The 21,043-nt window shown below is 43.0% G+C and overlaps 1 protein-coding gene across 1 annotated transcript in view; it reads right to left on the bottom strand.

Annotated features, from left to right (window-relative positions):
• LOC126183357 (importin-9) overlaps positions 1-21,043 on the bottom strand; it is a 148,799-nt gene that overhangs the window by 7,716 nt on the left and 120,040 nt on the right. The window contains exons 15-16 of the mRNA XM_049925268.1: positions 15,358-15,633; positions 14,688-14,854 (exon numbers count right to left, since the gene is read on the bottom strand). Coding sequence (XP_049781225.1) covers positions 14,688-14,854; positions 15,358-15,633 — 443 coding nt within the window. The remainder of the gene's footprint in view (positions 1-14,687; positions 14,855-15,357; positions 15,634-21,043) is intronic.

Here is a 21,043-nt window from a genome sequence, read left to right as displayed (position 1 = left end):
TGGAAAGGGGGAAAGAATTCTGCGTACTTTGAGAAGCAGTATACTGGTTCCCATATATAAGGGGATATCCAAAACTGTGGCAATTATAGAGGGATAAAACAGATGTACCACACAATGGAGATCTGGGCAAGGATAATTGAGAAGAGGTCGCATCTAGAAAGTGAAGTATGTGAAGAACTGTTTGGATTTATGCTGGGAAGAGAAACAACTGATGCAATATTTGCACGAAGGCAACTGATGGAGAGGCACAGAAGTACAAGCCAAGATCCATATGGCCTTTATCGATCTTGATAAGGCATATGACAGAGTGCCGAGGCAAAAGATGTGGAGAAGTCTGAGAAGTAAATGCTTGCCAGAAAAATATATCATGGTGGTAGAAGACATGTATGAAGGTGCAATGACATGTCAGGAGCAGTGCAGGTGCAACAAAGGCATTTCCAGTGAGAGTAGGACTACATCAGGGATCTGCTCTCAGCCCATTTCTCTTTGACCTTGTCATGGATGTACTCGTCAAAGATGTTAAGAAAGAGGTATCCTGGAGCATGATGTTTGCCGATGATGATTTAATCTGTATACACACCCAGGAGGCACTTCAAGACAAGCTTGAACAGTGGAGAAAAGCTCTAGAGGAAAAGGGAATGAGAATTAACAGGGTGAAAACAGGGTATATGTGTACAAAGGATGCCAAAGATCTATATCTTAACCTGCAAGGAGAACTGACACTGGTCAAGAAATTTAAATACCTAGGCTCTTACTTGCAAAGTGATGGAGGACTGGAGGCCGAAATACAGCACAGGATAAATAGTGGATGGATGAACTGCAGGAAACTGAGCGGAGTATTTTACAAGTCTGTGGTGAGTCCTGCGATGCTGTATAGCGCAGAAACTTTGCCAATTATAAAAGCCCAAGAGAAAAAGATGGAAGTGGCAGAAATGAGAATGTTAAGGTGGATGAGTGGGGTGACACGAAAGGATAGACTAAGGAATGAGAACATCAGGGGAACAGTGAAAGTGGGGCCCATCGGGAAGAAGATCCAAGAAAGTAGGCTAAGATGGTATGGACATGTGCAGAGACGGGGGGAGTACTACGTGGGGAGGAGAGTTAAAGACCGAGAAATCCAAGGATCAAGAGGAAGAGGAAGACCAAAACTGAGATGGAAAGACAAGGTAGCAGGGGACCCACGGGAGAAAGGATGGCTCAGAGAAGCACTGGATAGGCAGTTATGAAAGAGAAGGATCCAGCAAAGCAACGCCGACCCCACGTAACGTGAGAAATGGCCGAGATGATTGACTTTTTATAAGTGCTGATTTAAAACATTTTCTGGACATAACAACTGATAAATTCATCAATAGTTATTACTATTCTGATACAACTAGCAAATCACAATTTGGAAAAACTATGTGCTCACAATAAAGGGCACATCTGTACTTTAATGCAAGTGCTAATCAGAGCGCTTGACAACTACCCTCCGCTGGCTTATTAACTGTCAAGGAAATTATAGTGATTCAAAAATAGGGTCCTGAAGGATATATAACATGTTAAACATGAACTCTCAAGGCTGTTCAGGAACAAAATACTGTTGCTGATTTTCAAAAGAAATTATCAATTCTTGAAAGCTTAAACAGTGCTAGATAAAGAAAAAAAAAATTTCAGAGAAAGAACCATTACAGGTTTTCAGAAAGCAAATATTCCACTGAAATGATGGTAACCAGCATACCACACAAGAACTGGAGGATTCTTGAGTCAAGATGTACCGCGTGTGACAACTCTAGGGAGAAAAATTAGCTGTTAATTTTATTTTAGAAATTTTTAAGTGTTTTGTATTTGAGATTAAGGTTAGGCTGCATTTTGGAAACTACATGGGAGGCAACCCTCAAGGTCAGTCCATTAATTTTTTTGTCTAAGTTTCTGAGCCAGAGTATCGCAGTGTTTTGCAATAATACAGAATTTAACTGCAGACTATTTTATACAGTATTAGGGAATTCTTGCTTTGAAATGTAACAATGGGTACTCAGCCATAGGCTGCTTATGCTAATTTTATACTATGCTTATTTCAGGGGACAACAAAATAATAGTAACAAATACTAAATGACAGTGAATAGCACATAACTATAGCTGACAAGCCAAGGATATCTGAGCAGTCTGGTGCTCAGAATCTGTAATTACCATGTTTCTCTCTCTGTCAGCCGGACAAGGTAATTACTTCTCCCATGTGGATTTGAACTTGCTACTTTGAAGTCTAGTGCCAATGCACAAGCATAAATTAGCTATCTTAGCTACAAAGGTAAGCTGCATAGTGCTAGATACATAACACAATCACAAGTAGCCATATAATGCTATGAAAGTTTTTGGGAGGCTGTGCTGCATATATGACTGTTACAAAAATTGTTGGTGATCCAATGAGTCACACCTAGTTTTGTGCACATGAGCTCAGCTTGGCTGGCATATGTTTGATAACAGTCATATTTTTAAACTTCTTGGCAGATTAAAACTGTGTGCTGGACCGAGATTCGAACATGGGACCTTTGCCTTTCGCAGGGAAGTGCTCTACCAACTAGCTACTCTGCCTGGCACACAGTTTTAATCTGCCAGGAAGTTTCATATCAGTACACACACTGCTCCAGAGTGAAAATTTCATTCTGAGAACAGTCATATTTGATTGAAATGAAGTTTTAACAATGGTGAAGTCTGCCATCAATCAAGAAGCTTAACTACAAATACGTTGATTTTTTAATAAAAGAACAGAAATTTAAAGGAAGCAAAAAGTCTTCTATTATCTGTAAATATTTGCATAATTGGTGATTACTTTCACTACGTTGCAAGCTTCTGCAAGTTGGTAAAATTGAAAGATGGTAGTAACTATAGTGTGAATTTCACAAAATGTTTAGAAGACACATAACTAGTTTTTATACAGCACCGTTTTTAAGAAAGGCCATCCCAGTCAGCTTATCTAATTTAACTTTAGGATTCAAATTTCTAAACCTCCACCAGCTATACTCACAACTAGAAAAAGTAATTTTAGAATTTTCTGTGGAAGACAATATTTATAACAAAAAGAAATGAGTAATGCAGCTAACCTGCTCGAAGTGAAGTAGTTATCCAGATAATCAAAAATAAAAATCTTAAGACAACCAAGGCTGTAGCTCAGCCATTTTATCTAACAAATTTAATTTTGAACAGCAGTATTAAAAGGAGTATAAATTGAGACATATTCTTCCAGTTATATGACAAAATAATGCCGAGAATGTAAACCTACTTCAAATCTATACTGATTGTACTTTCATTTCTGTCATGCCACAATTGTTAATCAGGTACATTTAGTCAACAAAAAAATTATTCTGAAGATGCTGCACCAACTCTAATGAAGCTCAGTACTTGGCAGTTATTGTGGAACACATGAAGGAGCTTTTTTCTAGATGATAAAAGAAACAAATTCCTTCACAAATCTTATGCAATGACCACCATGAAAAAGTGGACAAAAAAAGCCTTGGAATTGGTACCTTTCCAATGAAGCATCTGTGAATGAAATAAGAAATGGGAGTGAGGTGCAGCCCACATGTGGTTAAGAAATTTTATGACTTATCACATTACACACCTATTGATTTTCTTTGAAACTGTGCAAACACGCCAAGAGTGTATGTTACTGCCACCTCTAATGGCAGCATCTTTGCTGTTGTGATTGGTCTCAGTCACGACACACACCCTGTTGCAACTGCAATGCAGCTGCTATGGTGAACTAAAACCATGTTGTAACATATTGAGAAAGTCACTAAAAAGCAATAATGATTCATGTTGAACACAATGTCGACAACAAAGGCATTAGAGATGGAATCAAACTCTAATTGGGGAAGTAAACTGGCCAACTCAAAGGAATGATCCCAGCAGTTGCCTTAAACAATTTAGGAAAAAATCACAGATAGCCGAAATGTGAGTGGCCAGAATGGGATCTTAACTGCAGTCCTTTCTCACAAGACTCCAGTGTCTTGCCACTGCATCACCTTCTTTAATAACAAGATCTTCAGAGATAGTGCATAAGCTCTGACAGAACAAGGATGAGGCAGTAAACTGGTTGCTGTCTCTCAATGGGATCACCCGGCCATTCACCAAAGTTATTCAGAGTTACAACTGGAAACACAAATATGGATTCTTACAAAGAGGATTGAACCTTTGTCCTCCAAACTTACTCAGTAATGCAACTGCTGTGTAAATTGCAAAAAGAAATCACTTTTTCAATGCAATTCACTGTACACTGACTGTTGTAAACCAATCCTGAATTTAGATTTTTTCGTACGTAACTAATTTTATTTTCTGTGTAGCAAGAGCACTGGCTTAAAATTCAGACAACTTAGTTACATTTGGAGAGATGATCATTATATAATACTAAATTTAATTCACCCGAGTAAGAGAAATTACCGATTTTACTAACACTAGCCCCAGACAGTTTTGATCAACTACAAAATGTGTTGGGGTAGGAGGTCAGAATGTCCTGCAGAAATCTGTGATACATCAGCCACATTATTCTTGGAGAATGCTCGTCTGCACCAATTAGAAATAGAAAGGTTATTGTGATAATAATAAAATAATGCATAAGCATCCATGGTAAGGTCCCATTTGACTTCATAATGCAGAGATATTACAACAGGAAATTGGTTGAAACCAGAAGTGAACAACAACAAAATCCTAAATTGTGACTGGAATATGTATCTTAAGGATAGGTTTGTCACCAATGGTAGTGGCGTATTTATAGCAGTAAAGACTTTGATACTATCAAACGTGGGTCAACAAGAATGGTAATTTGATGCTTTTACAGACAGCCTGGACCAGGAGCTGTAGCAGTAGACTGCTTCAGAAAGAGCTTGCAGAATATTATTGTTAATTTTTTCTGATTATGCTGTTTTAATGGGGGGGGGGGGGGGGGTGACCTCAACATGCCAGGCATAGACAGGTAGTCATACTATCAAAACTGGTGTCAAGGACAGGGTTTCCTGTGACATTTTCAATGTCCTGCCCAAAAATTACTTCAAACAGATGGACATATAATAACTCCTGAAGGTAACTCATAGAACACCTAACAGTAAACGTACCTGAAGTTCTCGAATTCATTAATATGGAGGAGGCTATCAGTGATCATAAGACAGTGTAGCATTTAATCATAAGGCAGTGTAGCATTTATGATTACAGATACTACAAGTAATGTCAAGAAAATTAAGAAAATATACAAATTGCAGAGTACCCAAGTAGTCAGCATTAAATATTAAGTGAGGAGGATATGGAGCAGTATGTTCTAAGCAACGTTTTGAAGGATGGGAGAGACCCATTCTGGTTTACCAGCTGTGTTAGAGAACTGCTACATAAAGAGCTTAGTCATGGATTCACAGGAAGTCACATTCTGGCTTGACAAACCAAAGCTGAACAAAGTGAAAATTAACCTAAGGAGAGCAATAAGAGAAGCATTCAAGGACTTTGCAAGTAAAATTTTGTCAATCAATCTGACTAAAAACCCTATGACATATCATTTTCCCCTCAGACACCAGGCAAGTGACTCAATTAAAATGCCTCCCCGTAAGGAAATGTACATAATGAATGTACGGGTGCAGGTTGTAGACACAGTTGACGACATGAGGAAGCATGAGTTTGGCCAGGGGATGTGCTCAGATAGCAAAATGATAAGGTGACCACTCACAATAAGTGGGAAATCTGAGGTCAAGTCCTGGTCAAGCACAAATTTTCATTGTCATTCCATTACAAAACTGATGGTTGTCCATATTTCAATTGAGAGTGCATTTCATGTAAAAACCTCAAGAGGTTTTGGGCTTATGTAAAATCAGTAAGCAGTTCGAAATCACCTATTCTGTGCCCATAATGGACAGAAAGACAATTCGGTCTTACAAAATTGTTTCACCACCAAAGATCTTAATATGGTTCTTCCTTCTAATCACTGGCAGATATTGGGAACTGATTGAACACTAGATAATAGCTAAAACTGCTTTGAAGTGGATAGGCATCAGGAAGATACCTGTAAGATTCTACAGAGCTCATGCAAAAGAATCTCTTTTCGAACTTTTGGAGCATATTTCACGATCAAGAACTTGACATTTTTGAAGAATGAAAATCTCCTATATAAAAATCAACATGGATTCCACAGGCAGAGATCTTCTGAAACTCAGTTTGCTCTCTTCATCCATGTGATCCATAATGCTGTAAGCATTAGTGCTTAGGTTGATGCCATGTTCCTCGAATTCAGACAGGTACTGGACACCATCCTGCACAACTGGTTAATTACAAAAAAGTATGGGCTAATTGACTATTAGACCAGTTTTATGACAGAATTGAAAGTTCCCTTCCAGACAGAACTTAAAACCTCATTCTTAATGGAACAAAAATGTAATTTCCAGACTATCCCAAAGAAGTATGACAGATAAATTACTGTTTACAATGAGAGGCAGCCAGCAGGGTAGGCAGCCAGTCGGTCTGTCAAGTCAGTGAGCAAGGTAGGTAGGTCGGTATGTAGGTTTAAAAGGGGGGGGGGGGGGGCAAACTGCTATGTCATTGGTCCCTTGTCCCAATTAAAAGAACTCCACAAGGGTGGGAGTAAAATAATTGAGACATACAAAACATAGCTGGAAGAAAGTAGAAAACCACGAGATTGACAGAAGGGCAACAAACACTAAAATGGACAAAATCGGACAAGAAAACCACAGAGACGCAAGAAACATGTAGAAGAGATCAAAACAAGAGAGCAGATTACCATGGCTGGCTGAACACAAGAATAAAGAGAAGACAGCCACTCTCAAACACATTAAAACCTCCACCCTATAAGTGCTAGGGTGGAGGGCACAGAGGGATAAAGGACATATGCTAAAACTTAGATCAAATGATAAAACCCACCCTCACGAATAAAACGTGAAACTAAAGCCAGTGTTGAGGCATTGTTTTCCCCCCAACACCGAAGGTATGGGGGCTGGGAAAGTTAGAAGTCCACAGAAGAGCGGCTGAAAGTAGGCAGTCCAGCAAGAGGTGGACGACCGTCATTTGTGAGCCACAGTGACATCGAGGTGGATCCTCACGACGAAGGAGGTAATCATGCATTAGCCACCTATGGCCAATGTGGAGCCGGCAGATGACAACAGATTCCCTGAGAGAGGCCTTCATGGAAGACTTCCACACATTCATAGTCTCCTTAATGACACGCAGTTTGTTGTGCGGACTGTTAGGCCATTCCATCTCCCAAAGCCGAAAAACCCTGCGGCATAAGACAGAACATAGGTCAGTTTTAGAAATGCCCATCTCCAGAAGCAGTTTCCTCATAGCCTGTTTGGGCAGCCTGTCGGCAAGTTCATTGCCTGGGATTACGACATGTCCTGGATGTCCTCACAAACACCACTGAATGACTGGACTGTTCCCAGGCATAAACAGACTCCTGAATGGATGCTACCAAAGGATGGCGAGGTTAATAGCTTGTAGCCTGCTCCAGGAGTCAGTACATAGGAGACTCGCCAGGGCATGAGCGGATGTGCTCAAGATCACGCGATATGGCCGCCAGCTCTGCAGTGAAAACTTTGCAGCCATCTGGCAAAGAGTGCTGTTCAATATGTCCTCCGTGGACATGCCAAAGCCTACGCGACCATCAACCATCACGCTATCTGTGTAAACCACTTCAGAGGCCCGATACATGTCGAGAATCTAGAGGAAGTGGTAGAGAGCCGCAGGGTTAACTGAGTCCTTCGGGCCATGCGAAAGGTCCAGAAGAATCTACGGCCTAGGTGTATACCATGGAGGTGTACGTGAATGGACTTCAAGGAGATGCGGTAATGGTAAGGACTCCAGTTCAGACAGAAGGGACAGGACGCAAACTGCAATCGTAAGCCCTGACTTGGGCCATGGGAGATGAACCGCCGTGGTTGGGAAAAGGAGACTGTAATTCGGATGTGCAGGAGAACTACAAACGTGTGCAACGTAACTGGTGAGCAGTTGTGCACACCTAACCTAACTTACAATGGAGGGACTCCTGCCTCCACCAGGACACTGGTCACCGGACTCTTTCTAAAAGCTCCCGTCGCTAGGCGAACACCGCAGTGGTGCACTGTGTCAAGTACACACAACGCTGAGGGTGCTGCTGAACTGTAAACCGGACTCCATAGTCAAGGCAGGATTGAACAAGAGCCCCATAAAGCAGCAGCAGCAGCATAGAGCAATCTGCACCCCAGTTGGTGTTGAGGGCGTGGATAGCATTGAGGTGCTGCCAGCACTTTTGCTTAAGCTGATGAAGGTGAGGTAGCCAAGCCAATCGGGCATCGAAAATCAGTCCTAAGAATAGGTATGTCTCCACTACAGTGAGTGGATCATCATTAAGTTAAAAGTTCTGGTTCTGGATGAACAGTGCGATGCCGACGGCAATACATGGGACACGACTTCGCGGCTGAAAACTGGAGACCATGGGCTAGACTACATGACTGTGCCTTGTAAATGGCTCCCTGTAGGTGCTGCTCTGCAACACCAGTACTAGAGGAGCAGTACAAAATGCAGAAGTTATCCACATAAAGAGAAGGTGAGACCAGCAGCCCTACAGCTGCTGCTAGACCATTAATAGCCACTAAAAATAGAAAGATACTCAATACGGAGCCTTGCGGAGTATGGGGGAACTATGGGATGCACTAACTTGGACACAAAGTATGGAGCAACAGGAAGTTCTGAATACAAATCAGCAGTGGTCTCAGAGACCCGACTCATACTACACTCCTGGAAATGGAAAAAAGAACACATTGACACCAGTGTGTCAGGCCCACCATACTTGCTCCGGACACTGCGAGAGGGCTGTACAAGCAATGATCACACGCACGGCACAGCGCACACACCAGGAACCGCGGTGTTGGCCGTCGAATGGCGCTAGCTGCGCAGCATTTGTGCACCCCCGCCGTCAGTGTCAGCCAGTTTGCCGTGGCATACGGAGCTCCATCGCAGTCTTTAACACTGGTAGCATGCCGCGACAGCATGGACGTGAACCGTATGTGCAGTTGACGGACTTTGAGCGAGGGCGTATAGTGGGCATGCGGGAGGCCGGGAGGACGTACCGCCGAATTGCTCAACACGTGGGGCGTGAGGTCTCCACAGTACATCGATGTTGTCGCCAGTGGTCGGCGGAAGGTGCACGTGCCCGTCGACCTGGGACCGGACCGCAGCGACGCACGGATGCACGCCAAGACCGTAGAATCCTACGCAGTGCCGTAGGGGACCGCACCGCCACTTCCCAGCAAATTAGGGACACTGTTGCTCCTGGGGTATCGGCGAGGACCATTCGCAACCGTCTCCATGAAGCTGGGCTACGGTCCCGCACACCGTTAGGCGGTCTTCCGCTCACGCCCCAACATCGTGCGCCCGCCTCCAGTGGTGTCGCGACAGGCGTGAATGGAGGGACGAATGGAGACGTGTCGTCTTCAGCGATGAGAGTCGCTTCTGCCTTGGTGCCAATGATGGTCGTATGCGTGTTTGGCGCCGTGCAGGTGAGCGCCACAATCAGGACTGCATACGACTGAGGCACACAGGGCCAACACCCGGCATCATGGTGTGGGGAGCGATCTCCTACACTGGCCGTACACCACTGGTGATCGTCGAGGGGACACTGAATAGTGCACGGTACATCCAAACCGTCATCGAACCCATCGTTCTACCATTCCTAGACCGGCAAGGGAACTTGCTGTTCCAACAGGACAATGCACGTCTGCATGTATCCCGTGCCACCCAACGTGCTCTAGAAGGTGTAAGTCAACTACCCTGGCCAGCAAGATCTCCGGATCTGTCCCCCATTGAGCATGTTTGGGACTGGATGAAGCGTCGTCTCACGCGGTCTGCACGTCCAGCACGAACGCTGGTCCAACTGAGGCGCCAGATGGAAATGGCATGGCAAGCCATTCTACAGGACTACATCCAACATCTCTACGATCGTCTCCATGGGAGAATAGCAGCCTGCATTGCTGCAAAAGGTGGATATACACTGTACTAGTGCCGACATTGTGCATGCTCTGTTGCCTGTGTCTATGTGCCTGTGGTTCTGTCAGTGTGATCATGTGATATATCTGACCCCAGGAATGTGTCAATAAAGTTTCCCCTTCCTGGGACAATGAATTCACGGTGTTCTTATTTCAATTTCCAGGAGTGTATGTGGCAAGGATATGATGTCACCAGTTTGTCTCTTATGCTTTATGTAAATAAAGAAAGACGGCAACCAGATGCTGGCTCTGGAAAAGGCTGTTCAGATGGCAGACTCAAGGGAGACAAGATAATCAGTGGTAGAGCGACCCTGGCAGAAGTCGTCCTGACACTCAAGTTGTCCACGTGACTCCAGGACCCAAACCAACTGATGACACACCATACGTTTCAGCAGCTTACAAAGAAAGTTGTTGAGGCTGATGGGCCGGTAGCTATCCACATCAAGTGGGTTTTGACTGGGTTTGAACACCGGAATGATGGTGCTCTCCCACCACTATGACGGAAAGACTCCATCGCACCAGGTCCGGTTGAACATGGCGAGAAGATGTCGCTTGTCAGACAAGATATGTTTAATCATCTGACTGTGGATCCAATCTGGCCCAGGAGCTGAGTCGGGGGCAATGTGCAAAGATGCTGAGGAGCTCACACTCTGTAAATGGGGCGTCATAGGGTTCACTGTGGCATGTAATGAACAAGAGGACTTTCCTCTCCATCCGCTATTTGAGGGCGAGAAGGAGTGGAGGGTAATTCTGCGATGCAGAGGCTCTAGCAGATTGCTCAGCAATTGCGTTTGTATCTTTAGATAACATGCCATTGATGTTAATGCCAGGGACATCTGTTGGGGTCTGGTACCCAAAGAGATCTGATCTTTGTCCAGACTTGGGAAAGTGACGTATGGCACCCAATAGTCGACACGTCGTCTTTTTATAAGCTGGCGAACGCGGGCATGAAGCCGCTTAAAGGCTATTACGTGCTCTAGAGAAGGGTGCCGCTTGTGTTGCTGTAAAGCTTGCAGACACTAATTGCCTCAGCGACTTCCGGCGACCACCAAGAGTGACTTTCGCCAGGGGCACCCTAAAGAACGAGCGATCACGATTTCCGCTGCAGAAACTATCGTCGTAGTGACCTGCTAAACATCGATGGCACCATGTGGGGGAGGTTCAGCAGTGACAGCAGAGGTGAAGGCTTAACCAGTCTGCCTTGTTTAAAGCCCATCTGGGTAGGCATCCATGGGTGTGACACGGGGGGAGTGACAGGAAGATGGGGAAGTGGTCACTACCCCACAGGTCGTTATGTGCTCTCCAGTGGACAGATGAGAGAAGGCCAGGAATGCAAACAGAGCTCAATGGCTGAATATGTGCCACGTGCCACACTGAAATGTGTGGGGGCATCTATTTAAGAGGCAGAGGTCAAGTCATGAGAGTAAATTTTTGACCTCCCTACTTCGGCCAATAAGCAGGACGCCACTCCACAAGGCGTTGTGTGTGTTAAAATCTCACAAAAGTAGGAAAGGTTTAGGGAGTTGGTTGATCAGTGCTGCCAATACGTTCAGGGAAGTGCACCATCTGGAGGAAGATATACATTGCAGACAGTTACTTCCTGCATTGTCCTTATCCTGACAGCCACAGCTTCAAGATGGGTTTGAAGGGGCACAGGTTCACTACATACTGAGTTCAGGACAGATGCAAACTCCACCTGACACTATTAGTTGCTATGGTTCCTGTAATATCCCTTACAGCCATGGAGGGCAGGGGTCCGCATTGCCGGGAATCAGGTTTCCTAGAGAGCACTGCAGAAAGCAGGTGTGAAGCTTAACAGTTGCCATATCTCAGCCAGTTGGTGGAAATCACTGCCACAATTCCACTGGAGGATTATGTGATCGTGAGACTGGGAACGCACGAAACACTCAATGAGGCGGTCTACACCTCAGGGTCACCAGCTGCTACCAGATGAGTACCTGTGTGATAGACATCCATTGTGTCTGAGGGCCCAGTGAGATCTAGGTCCTCAGCAGACGCCAGAATCTCCACCTCATGCTCTGACACACAGCTTGTAGGTAGTGGTGGTGTGGGTGCCACACAGTGCCTTGGTTCTTGGGGATCCTTCTTTTTAGGTTCATCTCGCTGCTCCATAGGTTTGTCCAGCTGGGAGGGCTTCACTGATTCAGTCTCAGAGACTTAAGAGGACCATGAAGCCCCACAACCAGCAACCTGTGGCTGCTTCAGCCACTAGCGGGTGTCAGCTTTGCCACTGGTAGGAACCTGGGAAAGGAGTGGCTGAAGGGATCCCTTCCTGGTGAGAGGAGCCGAAGAATATTTATACTTCAACTGAGAAGTGGGGACTGAAATCCCCAATGGTTTATGGGGTGGGGGGTGCTGCTCCTGAAGTAGGTTGTGCAGGAGCAACAGAGAGAGAAGTGCCCCCACCATCAAGGGGGCAGATGGAATCTGACAGCTCAGAGTCGACTGTATGCGGCAGAATGTAAGAGGGTAGAACCACTGTCACAGCAGCAGCGTAGGTTGACTTCATATGCACAGGATGTAGCCTCTCATTTTCTCATAGCCTCTGTGTAGGTCAGTCGGTCCAGGGTATTTTATTCCCTTATTTTTCTTTCTTTCTGGAGAATCCTACAGTCTGGAAAGCAAGGTGAATGGTGCTCTCCGCAGTTGACACAGATGGGAGGCGGGGCACGGGAGTATTGGGATGTGAAGGATATCCACAATACTGACAGTTGACGCTGGAAATACAGCGGGAAGACATATGGCCAAACTTGCAGCACTTCAAGCACCACATCAGGGGAGGCTTCATGTCTCAGTGGTAGATCATCACCCTGACCACCTTGGGTAATGTATCACCCTCGAAGGCCAAGATGACGGCACCGGTGGTTACCTGATTATCCCTTGGACGCTGGTGGACGCGCCAGGCAAAACTGACACTTTGCCACTCTAAATTGGCTTGCAGCTCATTGTCAGACTGCAAAAGAAGATCCCTGTGAAATATGATACCCTGGACCATATTTAAGCTCTTATGGGACATGATGGAAACACAAACATTCCCAGCTTGTAACAGGCGAGTAGTGCCTGTGACTAGGCAGAGGATGCTGTTTTGATCAAGACTGATCTTGACTGCATTTTGGACAAGCCCTCCACCTCCCCGAACTTGTTCTCTAAATGCTCCACAAAAAACTGATGTTTCATTGACAAGAAAAATTCCCCATCAACTTTCATACATATGAGGTACCGGGATGAATAAGCTTTGTTGCCATCCTTAGCCTGGCATTCCTCCCATGGTGCGCCCAGGGAGAGTGGGCGGGACGGGGTGAATGATTTCGGTTGTATTTCTTAGCATTGAAATTAGACCCTGACCGCTTAGAGACTGCTGGTGTTTGACCACCAGCAAGAGATTACGTACTACACTTAATGGCGTGTCACTCATCCTGATGCCACCCACTCCAACCAGGAGTCTTCCCCACGGGCACCACCCAGCCGCAGTAAAGGCCACCTGGCAGGATGGCCATTGCCAGGAGTCCCGATGCCACAGGGTGACAGGCATCTACTCCTTGACATACGTGGGGAGTTAACGGCACAGGCATCAGTGGAGCCATACCTGTGTAGTCAGGGGGCTACAACCAACTGGGTACATGGCGGCCCCATCACAATGGACTGTCTACCGTGCGGGATATCAGGTGCAAATGAGCTAAGAAATCGTCCATCATCATTGACAGCGCGGAATGCAATACTGCACAGAGGATGGAGGAAACCGCACCCAGGAGGGTGACCTCACTGAACAGCTGGGTAATGAGCAGAAGTGCAGATCCACATTGATGAAGGAAGCGAGGTCTCAGGGCATAATGGACACTATGCTTCACGTAAGGCGCCCTTTCCCAATTGGCTCGCTCTTCAGGAAAATTTTGAAAAATGGTGGTCAGAGCCTACAGGGAACCATCACAGAAAGGCCAAAATGGGAGACACTCCTTTTACTCACCTCTTACAACAGGCAGGAATACCTTGGCCCTATTCTAACCCCCAGACCTACAGGGGGCAAGGTAGGAATGTAGTCAGCGAGGTAGGGAGAGATCCAATGAGAAGTGGTGCGTTTCATCACAAGATCGTTTAATAAGTGCGAGTGTATTATGAAGATACTGAACACTAACTCCAGTGGCAGATGTTACAAGAGAAGTGTTGGTGCACCACAGAGGGGTTAGTATTGAATTTACGACAGTACATTTGGGGAAGAGTCTGACAACACATCTCTTTATCCCTCCCACAGACATCTTGAAAAAATGACCAAATGAGAAAATCTGAGAAGTTAAGGCTAATTCAGAGGCTTACCGACAGTCAGTCTTCTCACATGCCAATCGTGAGTGGAATAGGGAAAGAGGTAACAGACAGTAGTACCAGAAATACCCTCCAATATGCAGTCAGGTCACTTGCACATTATAGAAGTAGAATGGAACTGTAACACATCTAACATGGCAGCAATATGGTAACTGATCAGAAAGAAGACTTTCCTGTTTGAAAAATCTGATTAAATTATGCCCTTGCTTCCCTAGCTTATTTTATGAAACTTGAGCATAGTCTTCAGCAGTTAATTCTATGATGTTTTTCCTTTTTCACTGTGGTGCTTCACTTCTACAAACTTTTCGACTTATACTGTATTATGCAACTATTAACAAGACTAAACTAAGCACAATGTATTACCTCACTTTCACCTCATAGTCCCCACAGAAGTAACTGTGGCGGTAACTCCATTCTTCCAGCACATAATGTAATGCAGATTGTCCAGTTGGGCCAGGAACAGATGATAAAAAATTTAACACTGGTTCCAACTGATGATGGATGAGTTGTGCATATACCATAATAAGGCTCTGTAATGTAATTACCAAACATCAATAAGAGAGAGAGAGAGAGAGAGAGAGAGAGAGAGAGAGAGAGAGACAGACTTCCACTAAGGTACTTAAATTCATTCTATTAGTAGTTTCCTCATTACCTTTATTGCCAACTGAAATACGAGTTCTACACAATTTTGCTTGCCAAGGTGCAAGATATTAAACAAATAAGATTTAAATCCTTTGCGAAAACTATGCAATCTGTCATACTAACCCAATTAAGTTTGTCTTGTTGAATTGAGTGTAGCATGGGAAGCAAGAACTTTCTGGCAGGGTTTTATTTGAGAAAGACCTTTGCAGTACAACTTGTCAAACAGAACATCAATAACTAAGTAATGACCAAACCTTAGGGGAACTTGTCCCCTGCTATTGAAGTAACCCTTCATGTTTGCCTTTTTTCATTGCTTCTGGGGAAAGGCACCAGGTTGGTCATAGCAAAATACAATTTATGCTTATTAAAATGCTAGAACATTCATTCTTACCTGTATAACTGTTATTGATTCTGCTCTCTGCATTTTACTTAGGACAGCCTTCAAAATCAAATCTAGGTTTTCACCCAGAATATTTCCTGCTTTTGATATCAGAGTCACAACAAACTTTCCAACAGATGTTGCTGTGAACTCTGTAGAAGCAGGATTCAACAAAACAGCTGCTGTCTGTAGAAGGTAACCCAATCCAGTTTGCCCATCTGCATCTTGGTAATTGAAGACTTGATCAGGAGAGACAGATACATATGCCCTCAAACATTCTCCTCCATTCTGGAACAAAAGAAGCCAAAGTTCTTTAGTCCTTTAGTCTCTATAGCTCAGAGCCATCGACAACAGACTTATTTCATCCTTTTAAAAGCTTTGTACGTCTTATGAAGCACTTAAGGGAAGGTTTGCTAAAAATATGAGGTTAACTGACTGCCAATGGGGGAAAAAGGCACAAAATTAACAACAAAAACATGTACACTCATTAGCAAAACTGCTACTTTTCAGAGCCAGAGATTTCTTTGTAATATGAAAGTTATCTCAGAAAATAACTAGGAATTATTAATTCATCTAGCACGTAGATCACGGGTGATGCCACTGCAAGGCAAATGGGACTATGTAGTCAGGGCAACTACAACTCCAAAAAATGCATTCTGGAAATTAGGAAACTGCTTCAGCTGTATGGAAATTCTTTTTATTGGATTCTCACCAATTTTAGTAGCATTACAACCACATGTTCAGGTGAACATCTGGGTGTAAACACAATCATTATATTTACCCACCAACATAAGCATATAATGTTAAACAAGGGTCATAAGATTGGCAACTCTGGGGACATATGGAAGACCCAACATTCATCATCCTCTCCTCCCTACTGGGAAGCCTTGGTGCTTTTTAACTGTTTCTATTGCATGCGGTTGCATGGATATTTAGAATAAAAACTCAGAATTGTGAACAGTTCTCCAGTGGTGAACATGTTAGTTCACCACTGAAGTTTGCAACAACTGATGAGAAAAAGTTGACGTGTGTAAGTTAAGGGAAAAATGCACTGAAAATTGAAGAATAGATGATACCAGTGATTAGCAACAAAGGAAACTTGTATAAACTTTGCAATATGATCCAGATAACACCTCTGAGGCAGCTTTAATGAGCAGTAGAGATATGCATGTAGTTAATACCACCTCATCCAACCATTAATATTAATTAGTTATTATTCATCTTCAGCAGAAACTATACACCCCATTCTAGTATGCCCAGTAATGAAATATACTTGAGCATTAGGTATCAAACACAGATTATGGGTGTAAGTGAGAAAACAGAAGCCAGTGGAAATAAGAGACTATAGAGATAAAACTAAAAAGCTGCCTGTGGAAAAACAAATGGCAAGTGAAAATAGAAAGGAGATGGGATGAATTGAGGGGGTCGGCACAACAGTGGTCTAGCCCTTTCCAATACAGAAAATGAGATATTGGTGCCATCTGTTGTCTAGTGAGGTGAACTACCTTTCTATCATGTAGCATACACCAATATCACATCTTATATATTATTTAAAAGTCACCAATTTCTTCACTCTAACAAACTTATGTTTTGTTTGAGTGCAACATTGGTCCAACCTCAAACAGCCAATGAGAGGTCAGTATCTGGATCACATGTAATAACATTAACTTTGGCTGACATTAAGGGCGAGAGTGATTTCTCAAGCAATGAAAATAATGAAGAAACAGTGGAAAACTGTGGAAGGAAAAGGGCAAGGCATTTACATTCCTGGGACAGGAATGTAAAGACGAGGAAAAGAAATGCAGGAGAAGAATATGTACGGAGAACAGGCAAGAAAGTCCATCAACGTAAACAAGGCCCACCATGAGGTCGTCAATGTAAGTGTTATGCACATTTCAATGATTAACAATGATTAACAATGCGAAACAGTGTTCAAAAGGTTTTGGAATATGTGTGACTTTAGTTTACACAATGCATATATTGGTGGATGTGTGAAAGTAAACCTAGCAAAGAAAAGATATGGTGCAAGTGGAAATGAGAGCAAGAGACAACACACCCGTGATTGTTATATTTCGTTAGAGGGTAGTGATAAAAGAGTTTGCAAACAGGCATTCATATCTTTGGAATCAGTAATGGTAGACTTTCGAGGGCAGTTTCACAAAGACAGACTGAGGGAACACCAAAACAAGATGGTCACGGAAGACATGGAAATAGACCCAACAAAACTAGTGATCATCAGTCCAATTTAGTTGTAAATCATATTAATAGTTTTCCATTGCGTGGAAATCATTATTCGAGAGCTTCTGCTCCAAACAAAGTATTTGCCTGAAGGTCTTAATGCAGCTATGATGTATAAACTTTATGTTACTTTGATGAAACAGGAACATAATCCTGAAGATATTGTTAATGAGTATATTTACAGGGATATTTTAAATACAAAATTCAACTTCTCTTTTCCTCACCATCTACTGACACATGCAAGGTGTGCGATTCATTGCACTTAAAACTTTCACATGTGCAGGAAGATGTTGAAAAAGATAGCGTCCAAAAAGACATTTGTATCAATTAAAAGTGAAACAGGCATATAATAATCTAAAAACTGATACAGCTTATTCTAAAGACCACAGTTCTGTGACAGTGATAGCATTCGATTTACAACAAGCTCTTTCTACTCCCCTTCTACACACTAGTGGATTTTTCAACAAGAGACAGTTGTGGACTTATAACTTTTGTGTGCATGATTGTACTTCAGATGATGTGCACATGTATGTATGGCAAGAACATATTGCAGGACGGGGTGCTAATGAAATAATATAATGTTTAATTAAATATGCTTCTAACAATCTTCAAAATATTGATAAATTAATCGTGTATTCTAATAACTGTTTTGCTCAAAATAAGAATATATCCTTAGTATGCTTTTGATTGCAACTTATTCACAGACAATATGTTAAGGAAATAGTTCACAAGTATCTAGTATCAGGTCATAGCTATCTACCCTGTGATAGGGACTTTGGGCTCGCAGAGAAGAGAGAGAGATTGAAAAGATGTGTGTGTATACACCTGCTTGGTGGGTAGATCTTATAAAAAAATATACTAGGATAGGTAAAAGAAAATTTATTGTAACTGAACTGCAACAGGTTGACTTCATAAGTTCAAAGCCTTTAACTGATAATCATAAATTTACTGAGGATAAAGAACCTGTTGCTTTCAATCTCATTTCAATGCTGAAAGTCTCTGTTGAACAACCACGGAAATATTGTGTCAGGTATTGTTATTCAGATACTATAGAGCAAGGTGCTTGTATGAATATCGTTAAAGGACAAAGGAGAAAGAGGGTTGGGTTGTTTGGGGGAAGAGACCAAACAGCGAGGTCATCGGTCTCATCAGATTAGGGAAGGACGGGGAAGGAAGTCGGCCGTGCCCTTTCAAAGGAACCATACCGGCATTTGCCTATAGTGATTTAGGGAAATCACAGAAAACCTAAATCTGGATGGCCAGATGAGGGATTGAACCGTCGTCCTCCCGAATGCGAGTCCAGTGTGCTAACCACTGTGCCACCTCTCTCGGTGGAAAGGAGAAAGAATAAACACACCCTTAACTACAACATGTTCAGCTAGTACCAAAATATTCCCAACCCAGGCCAATAAACCCAAAGAAACAAATATATTAATGACCTTTTGAAATCTGTTCCATCCATTCACCGTTCATTTTATAGTAGTCTGGTATCTCAAAATAGAACTGAGGAAGATGAAAATATGCAACATATTGTGGAGAATGACAGTGAAGACATTTTTGATTATGTCTAGTAGGCCTACTGTGCAAGCTTGCTAAACACATACTGAAGAAGAAGAAGAAAGCTCTTGCTTGTAATGATAAGTTTATAATCTAATTATTTTACTGACATAACCACTTTGTGTAATGTATTGTTACTTTAAATTCATATTAAAACTTTTAAAACAACTACAGGGTTATTACAAATGATTGAAGCGATTTCACAGCTCTACAATAACTTTATTATTTGAGATATTTTCACAATGCTTTGCACACACATACAAAAACGCAAAAAGTTTTTTTAGGCAATCACAAATGTTCGATATGTGTCCCTTTAGTGATTCGGCAGACATCAAGCCGATAATCAAGTTCCTCCCAGACTCGGCGCAGCATGTCCCCATCAATGAGTTCGAAAACATCGTTGATGCGAGCTCGCAGTTCTGGCACGTTTCTTGGTAGAGGAGGTTTAAACACTGAATCTTTCACATAACCCCACAGAAAGAAATCGCATGGGATTAAGTCGGGAGAGCATGGAGACCATGACATGAATTGCTGATCATGATCTCCACCACGACCGATCCATCGGTTTTCCAATCTCCTGTTTAAGAAATGCCGAACATCATGATGTAAGTGCGGTGGGGCATCATCCTGTTGAAAGAGGAAGTCGGCGCTGTCGGTCTCCAGTTGTGGCATGAGCCAATTTTCCGCGGGCTACGCGTGAAACTTGCCTGCACGCGTTCAACCATTTCTTCACTCACTGCAGGCCGACCCGTTGATTTCCCCTTACAGAGGCATCCAGAAGCTTTAAACTGCGCATACCATCGCCGAATGGAGTCGACAGTTGGTGGATCTTTGTTGAACTTCGTCCTGAAGTGTCGCTGCACTGTTATGACTGATTTGAGTGCATTTCAAGCACGACGTACGCTTTCTCTGCTCCTGTCGCCATTTTGTCTCACTGCACTCTCGAGCACTCTGGCGGCAGAAACCTGAAGTGCGGCTTCAGCCGAACAAAACTTTATGAGTTTTTCTACGTATCTCTAGTGTGTCGTGGCCATATGTCCATGAATGGAGCTACAGTGAATTTATGAAATCGCTTCAATCATTTGTAATAGCCCTGTATTAGGATGAACATATGATTAATTACATTACATTACATTTATTCAAATAACATTTTCTCTTCTTTCTCATGTACACAAAAATGTCGGTGCAACAGTGGTCTAACCAAGAAAACTAGTTGCAGGTGCTTCATACAAACTGCACTATTTCTAAAACTAATTCACAAAAGACTTTATAACATTGCGGTTAAGTTAACCAATCATCATGGAATACACCACTACCAAAAAAATTGGGATTTCCAAATTCCAAGAAAAACTTCAATTTTATAAATTTGACCTTCTGTTTATTTCTTGAAAAAGTGGCTTAGACCACTGTTGCGCTGACCCCTCAATTGCTAAAGTTAAGGTTAACACTCTCCCCGTACACATTTTTGCTGCTGAAGACTCCCACAACTAGCAACTGCATAAAATTAAGCATATGGTAACTACTTCCTCATAGTAATTTTATACTCTACAACTATTACTTGAAATGCACACCAAAATACATGGATATTTGCACTAGAAACAGGATTGTTAAGCCAATGTTGTCAGAAAAGGAGCATGGATGGGGAGGGGGATCTCAGGACAAAGTTCTTAGTGTAGTTCTGATGCACTGATATTTTCATCATCTGGACAACCAGAGGGGTTGAACGCTAAAATACAAAGGAATTCAAACAATAATCACAGACTGGATTCACCTGTGTGCCACCTTCCTTAAGCCTGTTTTACACTAGACATAAGACACTCACAAGAAAGTAGTCCACTGCAGCACTCCATGCAATAGAACGTCCAACCACCAAAGTGTTTATACGGCAAGTGTGTCACGTCGT

Source organism: Schistocerca cancellata, chromosome 4, assembly GCF_023864275.1.
Source record: "Schistocerca cancellata isolate TAMUIC-IGC-003103 chromosome 4, iqSchCanc2.1, whole genome shotgun sequence".
In the NCBI taxonomy this organism is placed as follows: domain Eukaryota; kingdom Metazoa; phylum Arthropoda; class Insecta; order Orthoptera; family Acrididae; genus Schistocerca; species Schistocerca cancellata.
This window is presented reverse-complemented; position numbering and strand designations above follow the sequence as displayed.